Raw genomic sequence first — 18,827 nt, 5'->3', positions numbered from 1 at the left:
TCCATTAGACTACACCATGTTTGAAATTTCTGATGTTATAAAAATCGATGGAGTCTATCCATCTACGGTAGTACCTACTTTATACCATTACTCTCTCTCTCTCTCTCTCTCTCTCTTACATCCTTGATGCCTAGATTAATCTCTTTAGGTACCTATCTACAGTACCTATCTCTCTATCCGTATATCTCCTTTTTACAAAAATAATGTGATATAATTTCACCCATATACGAAAATATACGACATTTCAATACGTTATGACTTTTACTTAGAATAATATGCCAAAAAGATAGATAAGAAAGAACCACTCCTCAATAAATCACCGTTGCCTAGGGAACCAAAATTCAAACACCAAAGTTTTCCGCCTAGCCAGTCTTTCGAAAACCTTCAGAGGGCGAAGACGTGCTGCTGCGGCGTGAGAACTGAGGCCTTTTAGTAATCCTGGTGGTGTCAATGGCGAGCAGTATGGCGCGGCAGGTTGGCGGCTACAGCAGTGACTCGTCCGTCATGGTGAGCTATTAATAACACCGGCTTTCCTTTTAAGCTTCATATAATAGCATGAAAATTAACTGACTGAATTTTCTTCTCTCTCTCTCTCTCTCTCTCTCTCTCTCTCTCTCTCTCTCTCTCTCTCCGGTTGTTTTATTTTGTAGTTATTGACTTTTTGGTTTTAATTTGTGTATTTAGCTCAGTTCTCGTATACATATTAATTAGATTACTCTAAAATCTCACCAAATCCCCTTCGTATTAAATCCAACATGGCTACTCCGCTACTTGTACTTTTGAACCCTTTACACCGCCGGCACTTGACTCCTTTTGCTCTAATTACTTGTATTAGTTTACTATCTTACTATTAGTGGCAAAGGAGCATGGAGTTTATAGTTAGTTAGGCTGTGAAGAGAGATTAGCGGTGAGGGACTGGACCAACATGGCGGCGGTGGTGGTAATAATCTACGCTATTTTCATTATTTCACCTCTTCCACCACCGTCACGTGATTCCTTCTACTGTAATTACTTGTATTAGTGTACTATCTTACTAATAATGGCATAAAAGCGTGGAATTTGAGGTTAATTATCCTGTGAGGAGAGAATAGCGGTGACTGGCTGGACCAACATGGCGGCGGTGATGGTGATGATGGTGGTAATCTCGGCTATTTTCATTATTTCATCTCTTCCACCGCGACTATCTCATCCAAACCACTTGTAATATTAGTTTTAATGTATAATCTTATAATACCACCGTGAATTTACCGGAATAGTGAAAAAAATGGTGATATTACAAGAGTTTAGCGGGGAAGACAGCGTTACCAATGGATATCTTCACTATTTCTCTAATTTCACCGCCGGGACGTTCACCGCTGGGCTTCCTTCACCGGTAATGATAGTGAAGGGATGCTGGAGTAATAGTGAGGCCGTGAATTGCTGATTGTGAAGGTTTTTAGTAGCGTGAGACGAGTTTACCGATGAGGGAGACTACATGATCAAATAAATATCTTCACTACCATCACCATTTCTCCGCCAACACGTGCACCGCTTGAGTCTTTTTCAGTAGTAATGATGGTGAAGAGTTGCTGGGATAGTAGTGAGGCTGTGAATTGCTGATAATGAAGGTTATTTATGGTGATAGGAGATAAATGGTGACTGGGGTGGCGTGCGACGGGGCAGGACTGGTAGGGGCGGAGCGGGGCATCTGTAAAGTTACACACATGTTTTAAGGTAGTTTTTGTGGTTCCAGTGACAAATGTACAAGATATATAGGTTAGTAGGAGAAACTGTGTGTGTGTGTGTGTGTGTGTGTGTGTGTGTGTGTGTGTGTGTGTGATCTCCCATCAGCTGTGTTTTCCTTGCAGAGCCACGAGCGGGAAGGACGCTACATGAAGAGACTTGACAGGCCAAGTGAGTGAGACTGGCGGGGACGGAGGAAGGGAGAAACGAGGCACAAATAAGGATAGTAACCAACATAAACCTTAACAGCATCTAGTTTTAAAGGCCGATTTAGCTTATTCATTAATTTACTCACTCTATTCATCCCTAGCTAGTATTTTATTATTTTATTTATTTATATTTTTTTATTATTCATTTATTTATTTTATGGAAAGAGGGAAAGCTGGCCAAGGGCAACAAACAGTATGACAAAAATTCCCACTTGATTGCCAGTTCCCTAAAAGCTAGTCTGTATGATCTAAATTATTAAAAGAAGACATCATTGATAGTATATTAGGAACTCACTTCTCATATTATGTTAGACAGCTAAATATAACTAGAAATGTATCTTTTTTTTTTTTTTTTTTTTTTTCCGTTTGATGTGTATCGTGTGGTGGCGAGTGGTCTGACAGAGAGAGAGAGAGAGAGGAAATGAGGTGCTGGAGTGAGCTAGGAGGGGAAATGAGGTGCGGGAGTGAGCTGGGAGGTGTGGGGGTGAGCTGAGAGAGAGAGAGAGCGTGGGATCTATCTGGGACAGGGAGTGAAAGCGGGGATGAGGCGGGGCGGCATTACAACACACGCTGGTCATTTGAATCATTTCAGGATGGTGGGTTGGCTGCAGCACCCTCAGTCTGACCTCCAATGAAAGCGTGGAGTCTGGGCGGCACCACTGTTGCTCCCACAAGAACGCCCACAACCTGCCTGTCATGCGGCGAAGGTTTGATGGTGAGTGAGTGAGTAAATAATGGTTTGATGATGATGAGTGAGTGGCGGAGATTTCGTGAGTATATATATAGTGGTTTGATGGTGAGTGAGTAGCGAAGGTTTGATGGTGAATGAGTTAGTGAGTAGGGAAGGTTTGACAGTGAGTGAGTGAGTAACGGCAGAACCCTTGGTGGGTGTTCATATCTGACATGAAACTCACAAAATAGTGGAGAGTGTCATCACTGGAGGTTTGATGGTGAGTGAGGCTGTCATTATATTCACCATGAAGCTTTAATCTCTTCACTACCAGGACGTGTTTTCATATTCATTCTGGTTACAATTTTGTGATTTTATACAGCTTCAGAAACTTGTGTTGGGATTAGAATAGTGAAGACTGGCCATTAATCATCTGAGCTCCTAGTGCAAATAAAATTGTCTAATCATACTAAAAATCAAGGTAAAAAATGTGTTCTGGTACTGAAGGGGTTAAGTGACTAATGTAGAGACCGATGTTGACAGAAGAAAGGGTGACGTCCCTGCGCCATGCCACACAGCAGCTGTGGGTGACTGAGGTCATCTCGGGAACAGGCTTCTATGCACTGACGGAGGAGAACAAGGAGAGTGCTGAGGAGCTGAGGAGCATTCTGGCCTCGGAAATTGGAGTATCACACATGGCAGTGAAGACAGTGGTGCCCAGAATGGTAGGTGGTGCTGTCTGTGTGTGTGTGTGTGTGTGTGGGCTTCTTACCTTCACACCTGGTCAGTTTAATAAAGGTAGAAGCCCTCCATCACTATCCCCCAGAGAGCCAATGATCCCCACAGGTGTGTGCTGCAAGGATCAACAACACCTGGGAGCGAGTGATGGTGCGGAGCCAGTGCAGCGACGTCTCCTGCAGCAAGAGGACAGACGAGGAGAAGGAGCAGCACTGGCATGTCACCATGATGGAGGCCGGCACCATGAAGTGTGTGCCTTGGTCCCAGCTGGTCCTCGTCACCAGGGAAGTGGCTGCGCTGGAACCAAAGGCCAGGGTGTACTTCCTTCGCCGCGTTCACCTCAAAGATGACGAGACCACTGCTGCTGAGGTGAGGCTGTCAGGGAGAGTAAAATATTGACCCTCTCATTACTGTTCTGTAAGGAGACTGGGAATTAGAGTGGGTCTTTTTTCTGTATATTTTTGTTGCCTTTGGCCTGTCCTCCTCTCTTACATAAAAAAAAAAAAAGAAAGAAGAAAACAAATGCTTTGAATTGGTCTTAACCCTTTCAGTACTGGGACGCATTTTTTATATGAATTTTGGGTGTAATTAGATTATTTTTTTTACACTAGCAAGGTTCTGTGGAGGTCATAAGGTTAATGGTTCAGAATCTTCACTGTTTTAATCCCCACATGTGATTCTGAAGCTGTATAAAATGGACTAATAATAGCTGAAGATGTGGCATGGTACTGAAGGGGTTAATTGATTTGAGTTTAATGTAAGGTTTCTTTACGATGCTTATCTGTTTATCTCAATACCGGGCTAGCAATCCCACATGATATCACCACATACTCATACACACATCAGGCACACTCACCTTTGTTGTGAAGTATTTTCAGTTCCTCTTCAGTTTATCAAGTGGTAAAACTAATCATTTTAGGCAAAGGAATGGCTGAAGAGCAAGATCCTGAACAAGCAGATGCTCAAAGCCCACGTGTTCTTCCGCTTTCATGGGAGGAGCAAGAACCAGGCAGAGGTAAAGTTCCCTGTAATGTTAAGAGTCAGTCATTATCTTTTCCAGGCCAGGAGTTGTGTTGTCTTTATCTGATTCACCAGTTTGCCAAAGATTGAGTTCTGTGATGGGGATAAAAGATACACACACACTGAAATTTTATAGATATGTGAATGTTCATTAGATTTGCACTTTTCAGGCCAGGAGTCGTGTTGCCTTTATCTGATTCACCAGTTTGCCAAAGATTGAGTTCTGTGATGGGGACAGAAGATATGTACATAGTGAAATTTTCTAGATATGTGAATGTTCATTATATTTGCACTTTTCAGGTTTACATAAATAACATAAACTTGAGTGATGCATTGGTGGAAGCTGGTTATGCTGTGTACAACTACAGGACAGAACAAGTGAGTCCTCTTCTCTTTCATTCAGTTCACACCAGCAGGATCTTAGTGACTTGCCCTCTGATTGCACTCTCTCCCTTGATGCCACGGGACAGTCTGAGCAGGGAGTGTGTGCACAGAGGAGAGCTGTCAACGATTTATTTTGAGATATACTGAAGGAAATGTTGTGAGGAGACAGATCATGCATGTCATTAAGGAATTATGTGATAAGAGGGACATTTGAAGCCTTTATGCATCTTTAGGTTACCTTTCCAGACTTGTTTTATAAGTACATGGACACTTGAAGGTATACTGATTAGAATTACATAGCACTTATGACAGTGACGGTAACAGTTTTATACTTGCAGAGGGAGAAGCCATCAGAAGCACTTCCTACCATTTCCTACTCTCTCCAGGACTTAATAAGGTGTGTGACGATATATTTTTGTATTCAATATCTTACTTAAAACTGCATAGCCCTATAAAGACATTTGTCCCTGTCCTTTGGCTAATTTTATCGGCTCTGTAAGGAGACTGACAACTGAGTGGGCCTTTTTTATTTATATTTTTGTTGCCCTTAGCCAGTTCTCCTCTCTTGTATAGAAAAAAAAAAAAGTTATTAAATAAACACACAACACTCATGTATGCACCTTTCACTGTGTTCAGCTCGCGAGAAAGCCTCACGTCTCAGGCAACATCTCAAGCCATGCGGACAGACACAGGCCCCAGCACACTGCCAGACTCTATGGAGCTCATTGACCACCTCATGAAGAAGCGCAAGGACAGCAACTACCTCACCTACAGTGGCTCTGCCTTGAACCTGGCCATCAAGATCCACAGCAAGGATCCCGTCAGACACCAGAGGCTGTGTGAGCAAGGACACGCTTCCCTCAATAAGATGCAGGTACGAACACTCTTTGTATATTGCTTGGCATGTGTGTGAAGGTTGTATGAGATGATGGTGTGCCTTTGTCTAGGGCTGAAAACTGGAATATTAGAGGTTGAATATGATAGTGAGGTTTCTGAATAGTCACTCCACAGACTCACTACATACTATTGTGTTTCTTTACGAGTGTTTCAATGTGCTCACTGTCTGTGAACCCTCTTGCCTTTCAGATACTGCTGAGGAGACTGAGGCAAGAGAGCCCAGGCTTCCATGAAGTGAGGGACCTGCAGGACTCAGTGTATGAGCACCTGGTGGAAATGTTTGACAAGTGGAAGGTGAGTGGACAGAGGGAGGCCATCACAGTGTGCATGTGGGCCTCAGATAGGTGTGAGCTGGTTTACAAGTAGACAGTCACAGTATTTACCTGGAGGTGTAGAGCCGGCAGACAAAGCATATGTGATCTAGATGAAATTGTCTCCTTAGAAATGTGAATGCATAACTTTTTCCTTTCCAGTCAAGCTACAAACGAGCTCAGAAGAAGTCCAATGATGCTATAGAGGTGATATCAGACATCTTCCTGTCCTTCGCCAACCAGAAGTCCCGCACAATGAGGTACAGACACAAGTGTATGAAGCTGGAGTCAGCCTTGAATAATGAAGTGCTTCTCCAAAATGAAGTGAGTCCTTTTTATGTGATATAATTAGGTTCAAACTTCCACTGCTAACTTAAAACGAGTTACAGTTCATGTCTTTCTTTTATCATTTTGAATTCAGAACACCTCTTACATGCACATTATGAGAAGCAGCAGAGATCTATCCTGACAGAACTTATTTGCTTGCAGGGGCAGGATCTATCCCACATGCTGGTGCCTGTTGTGGCCACCAAACTGATGAGCTCCATTGAGAAGCTGGAGAGTGGCAGCGGCTACCCGACCGTGGAGCGGGCCCAGACACTGCACCAGTTTATCCCCACCTCCAAGTACATCACTCCCCTCACCCTGGAGACACTGGCCAAGGACATTCTGAAGGGTGAGCACACACTGGAGTAGTACTTGTGTCCATTGTTTGTTCTGTGAGGTCAGGTACTGTATACACTTATATTCCTTTGTGTACCTTTTATTTTGTTGGTGTGGGACTCATCTCTGTACATCTGCAGGGCTGTACCACTTCCACGAGAGAGGAATAGCCTACAAGCACCTCCATCCTCAGAATGTTCTCATAAGGAATGGCCATGCAGTGCTGCGGCCCATCGAGGAGCAGCAGGAGTGCAAGATTGGGCAAGACTGGCCATTTGAGGGTGTGGAGGTGGCCAACGAGGACCTGGGCAAGCCAGGTGACGTGTTCAACTTTGGGCTGCTGCTGCTGTGGATGGCATGCAAGGGCGCTGACAGTTACTACGGAGCTGCCATGAAGTACTACTGTAATGTGGCCCTGATTAAGATGACCATGGATGAGGACCCCAACCAGCGGCCCTTGGTGGAGTCCATGGTGTGCACAAACAGCCCCATCTTCCGCCCCAACATCAAGTGGCGCCCCATGCTGCTCAAGGACTACCTGAGGGAGGTGTTCAATGAGAAATGCAACACGGAGGAGGCTTCGGAGGACGCCAGTGGGTTGCCATCCGAGGCAGAGACCGGCGAGACCACCAGTGAGTCGGGCAGCATGTTCCAGCGCACAGAGGACGACTCTGGCACTGAAACCACAGAGAGTGAGCCACCAAAGTACGAACCTTCTGCCAGATTGAACGAGGCAGAGGAAGGGAAGCACTCGTCAGCACCGCACACTGATGACACAGACCAGGCATAGCACAGCGTCTCTCTTCCTCGGACGGGAAATTCACTCTGACATGGACTTTTCTGTTATGTAGCGTTATGACAACACGGCTTGCACTGCCTCCAACCAGACTGAATGAGGAGATAGCAGGAAGTTCTTCCCAACACTGACAACACACAGGATACAGCATCTCCTTCTCCTAGATACAAGGAAATTCACTTTGAGACTGTCCTTATTTCAGTTACATAGCTTTAAGATGACGCAAGATACATTGGATATAGCTACTTTGAGGAAAATATTTTTAGTTTTGTTTGCTTTCATTGCTGTTATAAGGACAAATAGGAGTTTGTTAAGCCATAGAGGAAGTGAGATAAGCAACAACCATATCAATCAGCATAGTATGGATTGAGATTTTCAGTACAGTATCTTGCCTTGCTTCAATGTAAGGAGCATTTTTGTAGTGAGAGGAAGAGTTCTTTTATAACATGACAATGAAAACATGTAGAAGTAAAATATGTATTAAGGATTGTTTGAATATTAGATCTGATTATTAATATTTTCTTAGTTATACATTTGTGAGACAAGTTTAAACACACACCGGTATATTCTTCATTTGTCTCTTACATCAATCAACATGGTTATTTATTTATGACTTGAAATTGTTAGTGCTATTGTTTCTCAGGTTAAAATGACACAAAACTATTTATCCTTTTCATTCTCCTCCAGTTCATGTGTCACATAAGCACTGTCCTTCCTTCCCACAGAGGTCGCGCTCACTCCCTCTCTCGGTGTCTATCATGTCTGCATCTATTATAGGCACGCCATCAATCACTTCACCTTGTTTTTATCGGTTAAGGAGCTCGTGATAATCTCCCTCCCTGTGTGTATGACTACTACTACTATTACTACTACTACTGCCATTATTATGAGAGATTGTAAAGAAACGAGAAATACTATTACTACCATCTTTACTATAATCACGCATTCTGCAAACTAATTCTCTATCACATGAACATACTGAAGAAACATTACTACTATTACCCTATTACCTATTTTTCAAGCAGTAACATTTCCCTATCTATGTGGAGTACTTTTTGCGTCCTTGGTCAGCCTGCTTGCCTCTTTACGGATAAACTGATAATGATGGTGTTGATGATAGTTGGTGATTCCGAAATGCTTTGCCGCCTCACCACGACTATCTTCAAAGGTCACATAAATGATTAGCGGGGTTTCTCAAGAGTAATTCGAGTGTAAATAATGTAAAAGTCCTGTTAATCTGTCACTAGAATACCAGAAGACACTTAATCCCTTCAATACTGGGACATTTTTATTTTGAAATTTGCGTACCATTACGTCATTTATTGACATTAGGAAGGGTCTATGGAGGTCAGATTAATGGCCAGAGCCTTCACTATTCTAATTTCCCACATAAGTTTCTCAAACTATAAAATCGTCAAATAGTCACCAGAATGAAGATAAAAACGCGTCATGGTACTGAAGAGATTAACCCCTTCAGTACTGAGACATTTTTACCTTGAGATTTGTGCGATTAGACCATTTTATTTGCATTAGAAAGGGTCTATGGAGGGCAGAAGATTAATGGTTACAGTCTTCACAATTTTAGTCCCTCACATAAGTTTCTTGAGATTTGTGTCAATTAAACCATTTTATTTGCATCAGGGAGGGTCTATGGAGGACAGAAGATTAATGGCCACAGTCTTCACAATTTCAAATCCCCACATAAATTTCTTGAGATTTGTGTGCGATTAGACCATTTTAATGCATTAGGAAGGATCTATGGAGGGCAGAAGATTAATGGCCACAGTCTTCACAATTTTAAATTAAACCCCACATGAGTTTCTGAAGCTGTATAAAATCACTAAATAGTCACCAGAATGAAGATGGAAACGCGTCATGCTACTGAAGATTAAAAACGTCACTTCAACTAGAGCCTTTTGAAAGTATAGGTCTCTGAGATTAGGGTCCCTGAGACACAATAACCCGGGATGGTGATGAGGTAAGGTAACACTTAAGAGGCCAAACACCTCCCCCTGTCACCAGCCACCCTCCCAACGCCCTCCTGTCACCACCCCTCAGTGTGCCCTCATTATTTATTTTGATTAGATTTCTGTACACGGTTGGGTTATGAAGCTAATGTTTTTTAATCTATTTATTTATGATTTTTTTCTATTTTATCATTATTTTTTTCGTTTTTCATTCTTATTTTTATTTGTAACTTTTTTGTTTTTCCTGTATTTCTTCTTCCTTTACTACTATTATTGTTGTTATTACCACTACTACTATTACCATCTTAAATCTTGTTCTTTTCTCTATCATTATTATCTCATTATTCTTCATCTATTTCTCCTTCCTCTTACTTGTTCCTCACTACTACTACTACTACTACTACTACTACTGTCACCACCAACGACCACCACCACAGCTATTGTTATTTCTGTTACCGTGGAATCAACATACATTTTTTTTTATCTATCCGTGTGTGTGTGTGTGTGTGTGTGTGTTATCTCTATTGTGACGCAGGGCTTATCTCGTGCTTGTGAATTTTTAGGGTGGCTGTGGTAGTGGTGGTGGTGGTGGTGGTGATAAGACAGCAGTATTCAGTTTACTTAAGAACACGAGATATTAGGATGAGTGTTGGAGTATTGTTTATTTAGATTACTAGGTGAACTGCGTCTCTCTCTCTCTCTCTCTCTCTCTCTCTCTCTCTCTTGCAATAAATGAATGATGAATGAATTAAAAACAGCGATCTATTTTTTTCTCTTGTTTTTTCTTTCCTCTTTTTTTTTTTTTCTTTTTACTTTTTTTTTCTCTCAATAAAACGATTGAATAAAATACATGAATTAATAAATAACTTTCCCACGAGAGAGAGAGAAAGAGAGAGAGTTACGCATTTTTAAGAGGTTTATTTGCAGAAGAAAAAAAAAAGTAAAATTAAATAAATAAATGAATAAGATAACAAAAACAAATAAATAAATAAATAAAATATGATCAAGATATCTTTTATTATTACTATTACTACTACTACTACTACTACTACTACTTTTTTCTCTCTCTCCACACTCTTCATCCTTATCGCGTGAAAAATCGACCTTCTTCAAATATTTTTCCTCCTCCTCCTCCTCCTCTTCCTCCTCCTCCTCCTCTTCCTCTTCCTCTTCCTCTTCCTCCTCCTCCTCCTCCTCCTCTTCAGTCTTCTCCAATAGCAAACACACACGAAGACTAAGATTACTACGTCACAAATCTCTTCCAGTGACGAGGAGGAGATAAATAGAGAGAGAGAGGGAGAGAGAGAGCCAGTCACTCACTCCTCACTCTCTCTCACTCCTCGCCTGCGTTGTGGTGGTGGTGGTGGTTGTGGTAGCAGTGGTAGTTATGAAGATTTCTGTGGTGACCGTTCTTCTCGTTCTCCTGTGTGCTGTCTACGTGCAGGTAAGTAGTAGTTGTAGTAGTAGTAGTAGTAGTAGTGGTGGTGGTGGTGGCAGTAGTAGTAGTAATGATGGTGATATGGTAGTAATAGTAGTAGTTGTAGTAGTAGTAATAGTGGTGTGGTAGTAGTAGTTACTTATTATGACAGGAATGAAAATTATCACTATCATTATTATTGTTATTATTATTATTACTATTATTACTATTATCTTTTCAGTCACGAGGGTGTTCGAAAGATGAAGTGGGCGTGTCTTGTAGAATTAAAGGTAGAGAGAGAGAGAGAGAGAGAGAGAGAGAGAGAGAGAGAGAGATTAATATTATTTGTTTTAAAGACATGCAAGTTATTGATATATTTGAGAGAGAGAGAGAGAGAGAGAGAGAGAGAGAGAGAGAGAGAGAGAGAGAGATTAATATTATTTGTTTTTAAAGACATGCAAGTTATTGATATATTTGAGAGAGAGAGAGAGAGAGAGAGAGAGAGAGAGAGAGAGAGAGAGAGAGAGAGAGAGAGAATTTTCCATCCCAACCAATCTTATCAGTTATTATCATTAAGATGTGATTCATATTATTATTATCATTATTATCATCATCATCATTATTATTATTATTATTATTATTATTATTATTATTATCATCGTATTTTGTCATCCTCTCTCTCTCTCTCTCTCTCTCTCTCTCTCTAATCAGGAGAAGAACACACACAGAAAGCAAAATACAGAGATGAAGAAGAAAGAAGAAGAGGAAGAGGAAGAAGAAGAGGCGAGGAGGAGGAGGAGGAGGAGGAGGACGTGAGGAAGAGAGGTGACAGAGATGATGATGACGATGATGATGATGATGATGATGATGACGATGATGACAAAAGAAAGAGGGAGAGGAGAATCGTGAAGGAAGAAGAGAAATACAAGAGGAAGGAGGAAGAGAAGAGGAGGAGAAAGGGAAGAGAGGAAGACAAGGAGAACAAGAAGTATTACAAGAAGAAGGAAGAAGGAAGAGAAGAAGAGGAAGAGGGAAGAGGAGGAAGAGGAATAAACATTCCAGGAGGAAGAGGAAGAGGAGGAAGAGGAGGGAAAGAAACAGGAGAGAAGATTGAAGGAGTGCACAGGAGAGAGACAAAGGAAGGAAGAGAAGGAACAGGGAGAGAGAAGGAAAGCAGGAAGCAGGGAAGAAGAGGAGCAGGTCAGACTGAAGGTCAGACTGTAGATCAGACTGCAGGTCAGACTGCAGGTCAGTCTGTAGGTCAGCCTGCAGGTCAGACTGTAGGTCAGACTGCAGGTCAGACTGTAGATCAGTCTGCAGGTCAGACTGCAGGTCAGTCTGTAGGTCAGCCTGCAGGTCAAACTGTAGGTCAGACTGTAGGTCAGGGAGTAGGTCAGACTGTTGGTCAGCCTGCAGGTCAGACTGTAGGTCAGGGAGCAGGTCAGACTGCAGGTCAGCCTGCAGGTCAGACTGTAGGTCAGGGAGCAGGTCAGACTGTAGGTCAGCCTGCAGGTCAGACTGTAGGTCAGGGAGCAGGTCAGACTGTAGGTCAGCCTGCAGGTCAGACTGTAGGTCAGGGAGCAGGTCAGACTGTAGGTCAGCCTGCAGGTCAGACTGTAGGTCAGGGAGCAGGTCAGACTGTAGGTCAGCCTGCAGGTCAGACAGTAGGTCAAGGTGTAGGTCAGACTGTAGGTCAGGGAGTAGGTCAAACTGTAGGTCAAGGAGTAGGTCAGCCTGCAGGTCAGACTGTAGGTCAGGGAGCAGGTCAGACAGTAGGTCAGCCTGCAGGTCAGACTGTAGGTCAGGGAGCAGGTCAGACTGTAGGTCAGCCTGCAGGTCAGACAGGAGGTCAAGGTGTAGGTCAGACTGTAGGTCAGGGAGTAGGTCAGACTGTAGGTCAGGGAGTAGGTCAAACTGTAGGTCAAGGAGTAGGTCAGCCTGCAGGTCAGACTGTAGGTCAGGGAGCAGGTCAGACTGTAGGTCAGCCTGCAGGTCAGACAGTAGGTCAAGGTGTAGGTCAAACTGTAGGTCAGAGAGTAGGTCAAACTGTAGGTCAAGGAGTAGGTCAGCCTGCAGGTCAGACTGTAGGTCAGGGAGCAGGTCAGACAGTAGGTCAGCCTGCAGGTCAGACTGTAGGTCAGGGAGCAGGTCAGACTGTAGGTCAGCCTGCAGGTCAGACAGGAGGTCAAGGTGTAGGTCAGACTGTAGGTCAGGGAGTAGGTCAGACTGTAGGTCAAGGAGTAGGTCAGCCTGCAGGTCAGACTGTAGGTCAGGGAGCAGGTCAGACTGTAGGTCAGCCTGCAGGTCAGACAGTAGGTCAAGGTGTAGGTCAAACTGTAGGTCAGAGAGTAGGTCAAACTGTAGGTCAAGGAGTAGGTCAGCCTGCAGGTCAGACTGTAGGTCAGGGAGCAGGTCAGACAGTAGGTCAGCCTGCAGGTCAGACTGTAGGTCAGGGAGCAGGTCAGACTGTAGGTCAGCCTGCAGGTCAGACAGGAGGTCAAGGTGTAGGTCAGACTGTAGGTCAGGGAGTAGGTCAGACTGTAGGTCAGGGAGTAGGTCAGGGAGTAGGTCAAACTGTAGGTCACGGAGTAGGTCAGCCTGCAGGTCAGACTGTAGGTCAGGGAGCAGGTCAGACTGTAGGTCAGCCTGCAGGTCAGACTGTAGGTCAGGGAGCAGGTCAGACTGTAGGTCAGCCTGCAGGTCAGACAGTAGGTCAAGGTGTAGGTCAGGGAGTAGGTCAGACTGTAGGTCAAGGAGTAGGTCAAACTGTAGGTCAGGGAGTAGGTCAGACTGTAGGTCAGCCTGCAGGTCAGACTGTAAGTCAGCCTGCAGGTCAGACTGTAAGTCAGCCTTCAGGTCAGACAGTAGGTCAGGGAGTAGGTCAAACTGTAGGTCAGGGAGTAGGTCAGACTGTAGGTCAGGGAGTAGGTCAGACTGTAGGTGAAGGAGTAGGTCAGACTGTAGGTCAGGGAGCAGGTCAGACTGTAGGTCAGGGAGTAGGTCAAGGTGTAGGTCAAGGAGTTGGTCAGACTGTAGGTCAGCCTGCAGGTCAGACTGTAGGTCAGGGAGTAGGTCAAGGTATAGGTCAGGGAGTAGGTCAAGGAGTAGGTCAGACTGTAGGTCAGCCTGTAGGTCAGGGAGTAGGTCAGACTGTAGGTCAGGGAGTAGGTCAGACTGTAGGTCAAGGAGTAGGTCAAACTGTAGGTCAAGGAGTAGGTCAGACTGTAGGTCAGCCTGCAGGTCAGACTGTAGGTCAAGGAGTAGGTCAGACTGTAGGTCAGGGAGTAGGTCAGCCTGCAGGTCAAACAGTAGGTCAAGGAGTAGGTCAGACTGTAGGTCAGCCTGCAGGTCAGACTGTAAGTCAAGGAGTAGGTCAGACTGTAGGTCAGCCTGCAGGTCAGACAGTAGGTCAAGGTGTAGGTCAGACTGTAGGTCAGGGAGTAGGTCAAACTGTAGGTCAGGGAGCAGGTCAGACTGTAAGTCAAGGAGTAGGTCAGACTGTAGGTCAGGGAGCAGGTCAGACTGTAGGTCAGGGAGTAGGTCAGACTGTAGGTCAAGGAGTAAGTCAGACTGTAGGTCAGGGAGCAGGTCAGACTGTAGGTCAAGGAGTAGGTCAGACTGTAGGTCAGGGAGCAGGTCAGACTGTAGGTCAGGGAGCAGGTCAGACTGTAGGTCAGGGAGTAGGTCAGACTTTAGGTCAAGGAGTAGGTCAGACTGTAGGTGAGGGAGCAGGTAGGGCAGTAGGTGAGGGAGTAGGTGAGGGAGTAGGTCAGCCTGCAGGTCTGACTGTAGGTGAAGGAGCAGGTGGGGCAGCAGGCCAGGGAGTGGGAACAGTACAACAAACAGCAGCAGCAGCAGCAGCAGTAGTAGAAGCAGCAGGATCAGGATCAGTGGCAGGCGAGGTAGAGACAGTGGCAGAAGCAGTAAAAGTAGCAGCAGGGGATGTGAAGGCGGTAGCAGGGGAGGTGGAGGGAGTAACAGGGGAGGTGGAGGGAGTAGCAGGGGAAGTGGAGGCGGTAGCAGGGGTGGAGGGAGCAGCAGAGGAGGTGGAGGAGGTAGCAGGGGTGGTGGAGACAGTAGCAGGTGGAGTGGAGGCAGTAGCAGCAAAAATACAACCAGAGGAAGAGGAAGAGGAAGAAGAGGAGGAAGAAGACCCCTCCATTTCCTTCGTAGGGGAGGGGGGTTACTCAGGCCCCCCCGGAAGGAAAACTGGAGAGGTGGAGGGAAAAAGTGGAGGAAAGAAGAAGGAGGGAGAGAAAGCAGTAGTGGAGGAAACTGGAGAGAAGAATGAAGAGGAGGAAGAGGAGGAAAAAAGTGGAGAGAAGAAGGTAACTAGTGGAGAGAAGGAGGGAAGTAGTGAAGAGGTGGAGGAAAATTTAAAGAACCAACAAGAGGAAGAGGAGGAGGAGGAGGAGGAGGAGGAGGAGGTGGAGGTGGAAGTGGAGGAAGAAGAGGAAGAGGGAAGAGGAGGAGAAGAACAAGAGAACGAGGAGGAGCAGCAGGAAGAGGAGGAGGTATAGACGGCAAAAGTAAGTAGTAGTAGTAGTAGTAGTAGTAGTAGTAGTAGTAGTAGTAGTAGTAGTAGTAGAAGTAGTAGCAGTATTTCCTTCATAAATAAATAAATAAATAAATATAGTCTTGTTTTCATTATTTTATCATTATTTCTATTATTTCAGATCGGAGACGGCCAGAGAGAGAGAGAGAGAGAGAGAGAGAGAGAGAGAGAGAGGTTTCTTCATTACTTTTATCATTATTATCATTATTATTATTATTATATTATTAATATCATATCTATCAATGAAGGACAGAAAAATAGATAAATAAAATGAAAAAATAGATAAATATATATTACTTTTTTTTTTCATTACTTCAAGAACCAAAAAATGAAGAAAATGAAGAATGCGAAAAAAACGAAGAGAAGGTTGTGATAGATTATAAGTATTAGTAGTAAGTGACTGTAGTATTAGTGTGTGTGTGTGTGTGTGTGTGTGTGTGTGTGTGTGTGTGTGTGTGTGTGTGTGTGTTAAGTACAAAATTATTATTAAAAATTCTATTATTATATTTACAGTTGTGACAATTTTCAAGAATAAAAATAGAGATTGTAACATTACTTTCATTAGCCTCTTGTAGTAGCAGTAGTAGTAGTAGTAGTAGTAGTAGTAGTAGTCATAATAGTATTTAACCCTTTAACTACCATTAGGATCCCATTTCCCTTACTACCAATCACCATGAGCCGCATCAAATCCTCCTACTTAACAAACACCACTTACAAAACACTTACAATGCCAGATGCACTTAAACACTCTTGTAACTTAACGGAGAGACGCGATATTCACCCTCTCTCTACAACAGCCACGCGGGCACTGATTCATGTGTCAGAGTCAGTTGAACAATACTGAAACATTGAATCATTTTTACAAACCCTTCAGTACTGGGACACATTTTTACCTTGAGTTTTGTGCACCATTAGACCATTTTATTGACATTAGGAAGGGTCTATGGAGGGCGGAAGATTAATGGCCACAGTCTTCACTATTCTAACCCCTTCAGTACTGGGACACATTTTTACCTTGAGATTTGTGTACCATTAGACCATTTTATTGACATTAGGAAGGGTCTATGGAGGGCACAAGATTAATGGCCACAGTCTTCACTATTCTAACCCCTTCAGTACTGGGACACATTTTTACCTTGAGATTTGTGTACCATTAGACCATTTTATTGACATTAGCAAGGGTCTATGGAGGGTGGAAGATTAATGGCCACAGTCTTCACTATTCTAACCCCTTCAGTACTGGGACACATTTTTACCTTGAGATTTGTGTACCATTAGACCAATTTATTGACATTAGGAAGGGTCTATGGAGGGCGGAAGATTAATGGCCACAGTCTTCACCATTTTAACTCCCACATGAATTTCTGAAGCTGTAGAAAGTCACCAAATAGTCACCAGAATGAATAAGGGGTGTGATTAGACCATTTTGTCCACATTAGGAAGGGTCTATGGAGGGCAGAAGATTAATGGCCACAGTCTTCACTATTTTAACCCCCTACATGAGTTTCTGAAGCTGTACAGTCACCAAATAGCCACCAGGAGGAATATAGAAACACGTCATGCTACTGAGAAGGTTTTATTTCACCATCCATTCTTGTTTACACGAAGAAAAAAAAACATTTATATTAATTTCTATTCATTTTCTTTATTCAATTATCGCTAAACGTCAAACAGTAATGGGTGAACGAAATGAAGAGGGAAATAACATCGTACACAATATTCATCACCATTCGTTCACTTAGTAACATTCACTTGACACGATACAAGGATACGTCAAAGGCCCGTATCATGAAACGCTTTGCCCTTCCACCGTCACTGCTTTCCAAAGGCTCCAGTTGAAGATACGCGTGTTTTTGTGGTTCTAGTGATGGATTGACAAGATTTCAGGTTTAATAAAAGGAGAAACTGTCTTAAAAACTCGTCTAGTTGTCTCTGTGGCCTTGGAAAATTGTGATAATGAGAGGGAAGGCGTTTTTGAATACTGGCGAATGAGTAAACTGCGGTGAACATTGTCAAACTACACGATACATACACTGATACACGATACATAAAGACACATACGATACGTTCAGAAAAATACTTAATCACTATGCATTGTACGTGAAAAAGATGAAAAATGAGTGAAATGGAATGAGAGAGAGAGAGAGAGAGAGAGAGAGAGAGAGAGAGAGAGAGAGAGAGAGAGAGAGAGAGAGACATGAACAACAAAACTCAAAAAACAAACAAAATCGGTGAAAATAGTAAAAAAATAAATAAATAAAGAGAGAAAATGAACTATCTCACTTTCTCTCAATCTAAAAAAAAAAAAAAAACTTAAAGAAAACGAGAATTTTGAAGATTATTCCCTGGTCTAGAAAACTTTTTAAAACCAACTCTCCTTATTCCTTCTCTCTCTCCAGCCTCTCCCAGCCTCTCCCGTGCCTCTCCCAGCTTCTTCCGTGTCTCTCCCAGCCTCTCCCAGCCTAGTACTGCCTCTCCCAGCCTTGTCCTGCCTCTCCCAGCCTCTCCCAGCTTCTCCCAGCCTTGTCCTGCCTCTCTCAGCCTCTCCCAACCTCTCCCAGCCAGTCCCAGCCTCTCCCTCGCTCTCACAGACACTCTATGAGGGAGAAAAGCAGAATATTGATGGAATTTATGCATATTTTGGGGTGAAAGAGGAGGAGAAGGTGGCGGAGCAAGAGGAAACACACTTCTTAGTAGATATCTTGGTGTTTTCCTCTTCCTCTTTCCTCTTGGTGACTTCAGTGGTGGTCTAAAGTCACTGTCTTGGTGTACTGATGGTGAGGTAAGCGTAGGTGGTGAGTTAGGGCTTAAAATGGGGTGTTTTTGAGCGTGTTTTGAGTGTCTAGGGCGTCTTGTGGTGAGTTCTAGGGATGTTTTGGTGTTTTGGGGAAATTTTGGGTTTGTTTTGGTTTTGAAGGAGTTCTGTTGTTGTTGTTGTTGTTGTTGTTGTGCCTCTTCTTCTTCTTCTTCTTCTTCTTCCTCGTCGTCCTCCTCCTCCTCCTTCTCTTCCTCTCTCTTCTTTCTCTCATCTTCCTTTCCTCCTCCTCCTCCTCCTCCTCCTTCTCCTCCTCTTCCCCTTCTTCTTCCTCCTCCTCATCATTTACTAGTATTATTCCTTGTTTATCAGTGTTGCTGTTTCCATCAATTATCATTATATAATCATCTTCTCCTTCTACTAATATAACTTCTTCTTCTTCTTCTTCTTCTTCTTCTTCTTCTTCTTCTTCTTCTTCTTCTTCTTCTTCTGTTACTAATATTACCTCTTCTTCTTCTTCTTCTTCTTCTTCATCTTCTTCTCCATCTTGTAATTCTCTCTCTTCCTTCCTCCCTCCAATTACAACCTCCTCCTCCTCCTCCTCCTCCTCCTCCTCCTCCTCCTCTCTCCTCTTCTGTTAATAATACTTCTACTTCTTCTTTTTCTTCTTCATCTTCTTTTTCTTCCTTCCTTCCTCCTAATACAACCACCACCTCCACCTCC

The 18,827-nt window shown here is 43.5% G+C and overlaps 1 protein-coding gene and 1 long non-coding RNA gene across 5 annotated transcripts; both read left to right on the top strand.

Annotated features, from left to right (window-relative positions):
* The first annotated feature begins 364 nt into the window (after positions 1-364).
* LOC123516761 lies at positions 365-8,073 on the top strand. 4 transcript variants are annotated; one of them, XM_045276526.1, is made up of 13 exons: positions 365-507; positions 1,848-1,893; positions 2,524-2,646; positions 3,148-3,326; positions 3,448-3,708; positions 4,259-4,354; positions 4,660-4,737; positions 5,082-5,140; positions 5,380-5,617; positions 5,830-5,934; positions 6,114-6,275; positions 6,441-6,627; positions 6,755-8,073. In XM_045276526.1, the coding sequence occupies exons 1-13, from the start codon at positions 451-453 to the stop codon at positions 7,402-7,404; spliced, it is 2,241 nt and encodes a 746-aa protein (XP_045132461.1). In that variant the 5' UTR covers positions 365-450; the 3' UTR covers positions 7,405-8,073. The 4 variants fall into 4 exon arrangements, with proteins under 4 accessions (XP_045132461.1, XP_045132372.1, XP_045132608.1 ...); XM_045276437.1 differs by having other exon boundaries at positions 3,145-3,326; XM_045276673.1 differs by lacking the exons at positions 365-507; positions 1,848-1,893 and adding an exon at positions 2,323-2,357.
* A 2,606-nt stretch (positions 8,074-10,679) lies between these two features.
* On the top strand, positions 10,680-11,539 carry LOC123516716. Its single transcript, XR_006678271.1, has 3 exons — positions 10,680-10,821; positions 11,036-11,084; positions 11,509-11,539. It is a non-coding gene; the product is annotated as an uncharacterized LOC123516716 (long non-coding RNA).
* The last annotated feature ends 7,288 nt before the right edge of the window (positions 11,540-18,827 follow it).

The sequence above is a fragment of the Portunus trituberculatus genome, chromosome 1 (assembly GCF_017591435.1).
Source record: "Portunus trituberculatus isolate SZX2019 chromosome 1, ASM1759143v1, whole genome shotgun sequence".
In the NCBI taxonomy this organism is placed as follows: Eukaryota; Metazoa; Arthropoda; class Malacostraca; order Decapoda; family Portunidae; genus Portunus; species Portunus trituberculatus.
This window is presented reverse-complemented; position numbering and strand designations above follow the sequence as displayed.

Bases quoted from the DNA above. Each gene is read 5' to 3' on its own strand.
- LOC123516761 (XM_045276437.1), top strand. From the start codon at position 451: ATGGCGAGCAGTATGGCGCGGCAGGTTGGCGGCTACAGCAGTGACTCG. The intron at 3,709-4,258 runs GTGAGGCTGTCA...TAATCATTTTAG, and splicing joins ACGAGACCACTGCTGCTGAG to GCAAAGGAATGGCTGAAGAG. The intron at 5,935-6,113 runs GTGAGTGGACAG...TTTCCTTTCCAG, and splicing joins AAATGTTTGACAAGTGGAAG to TCAAGCTACAAACGAGCTCA.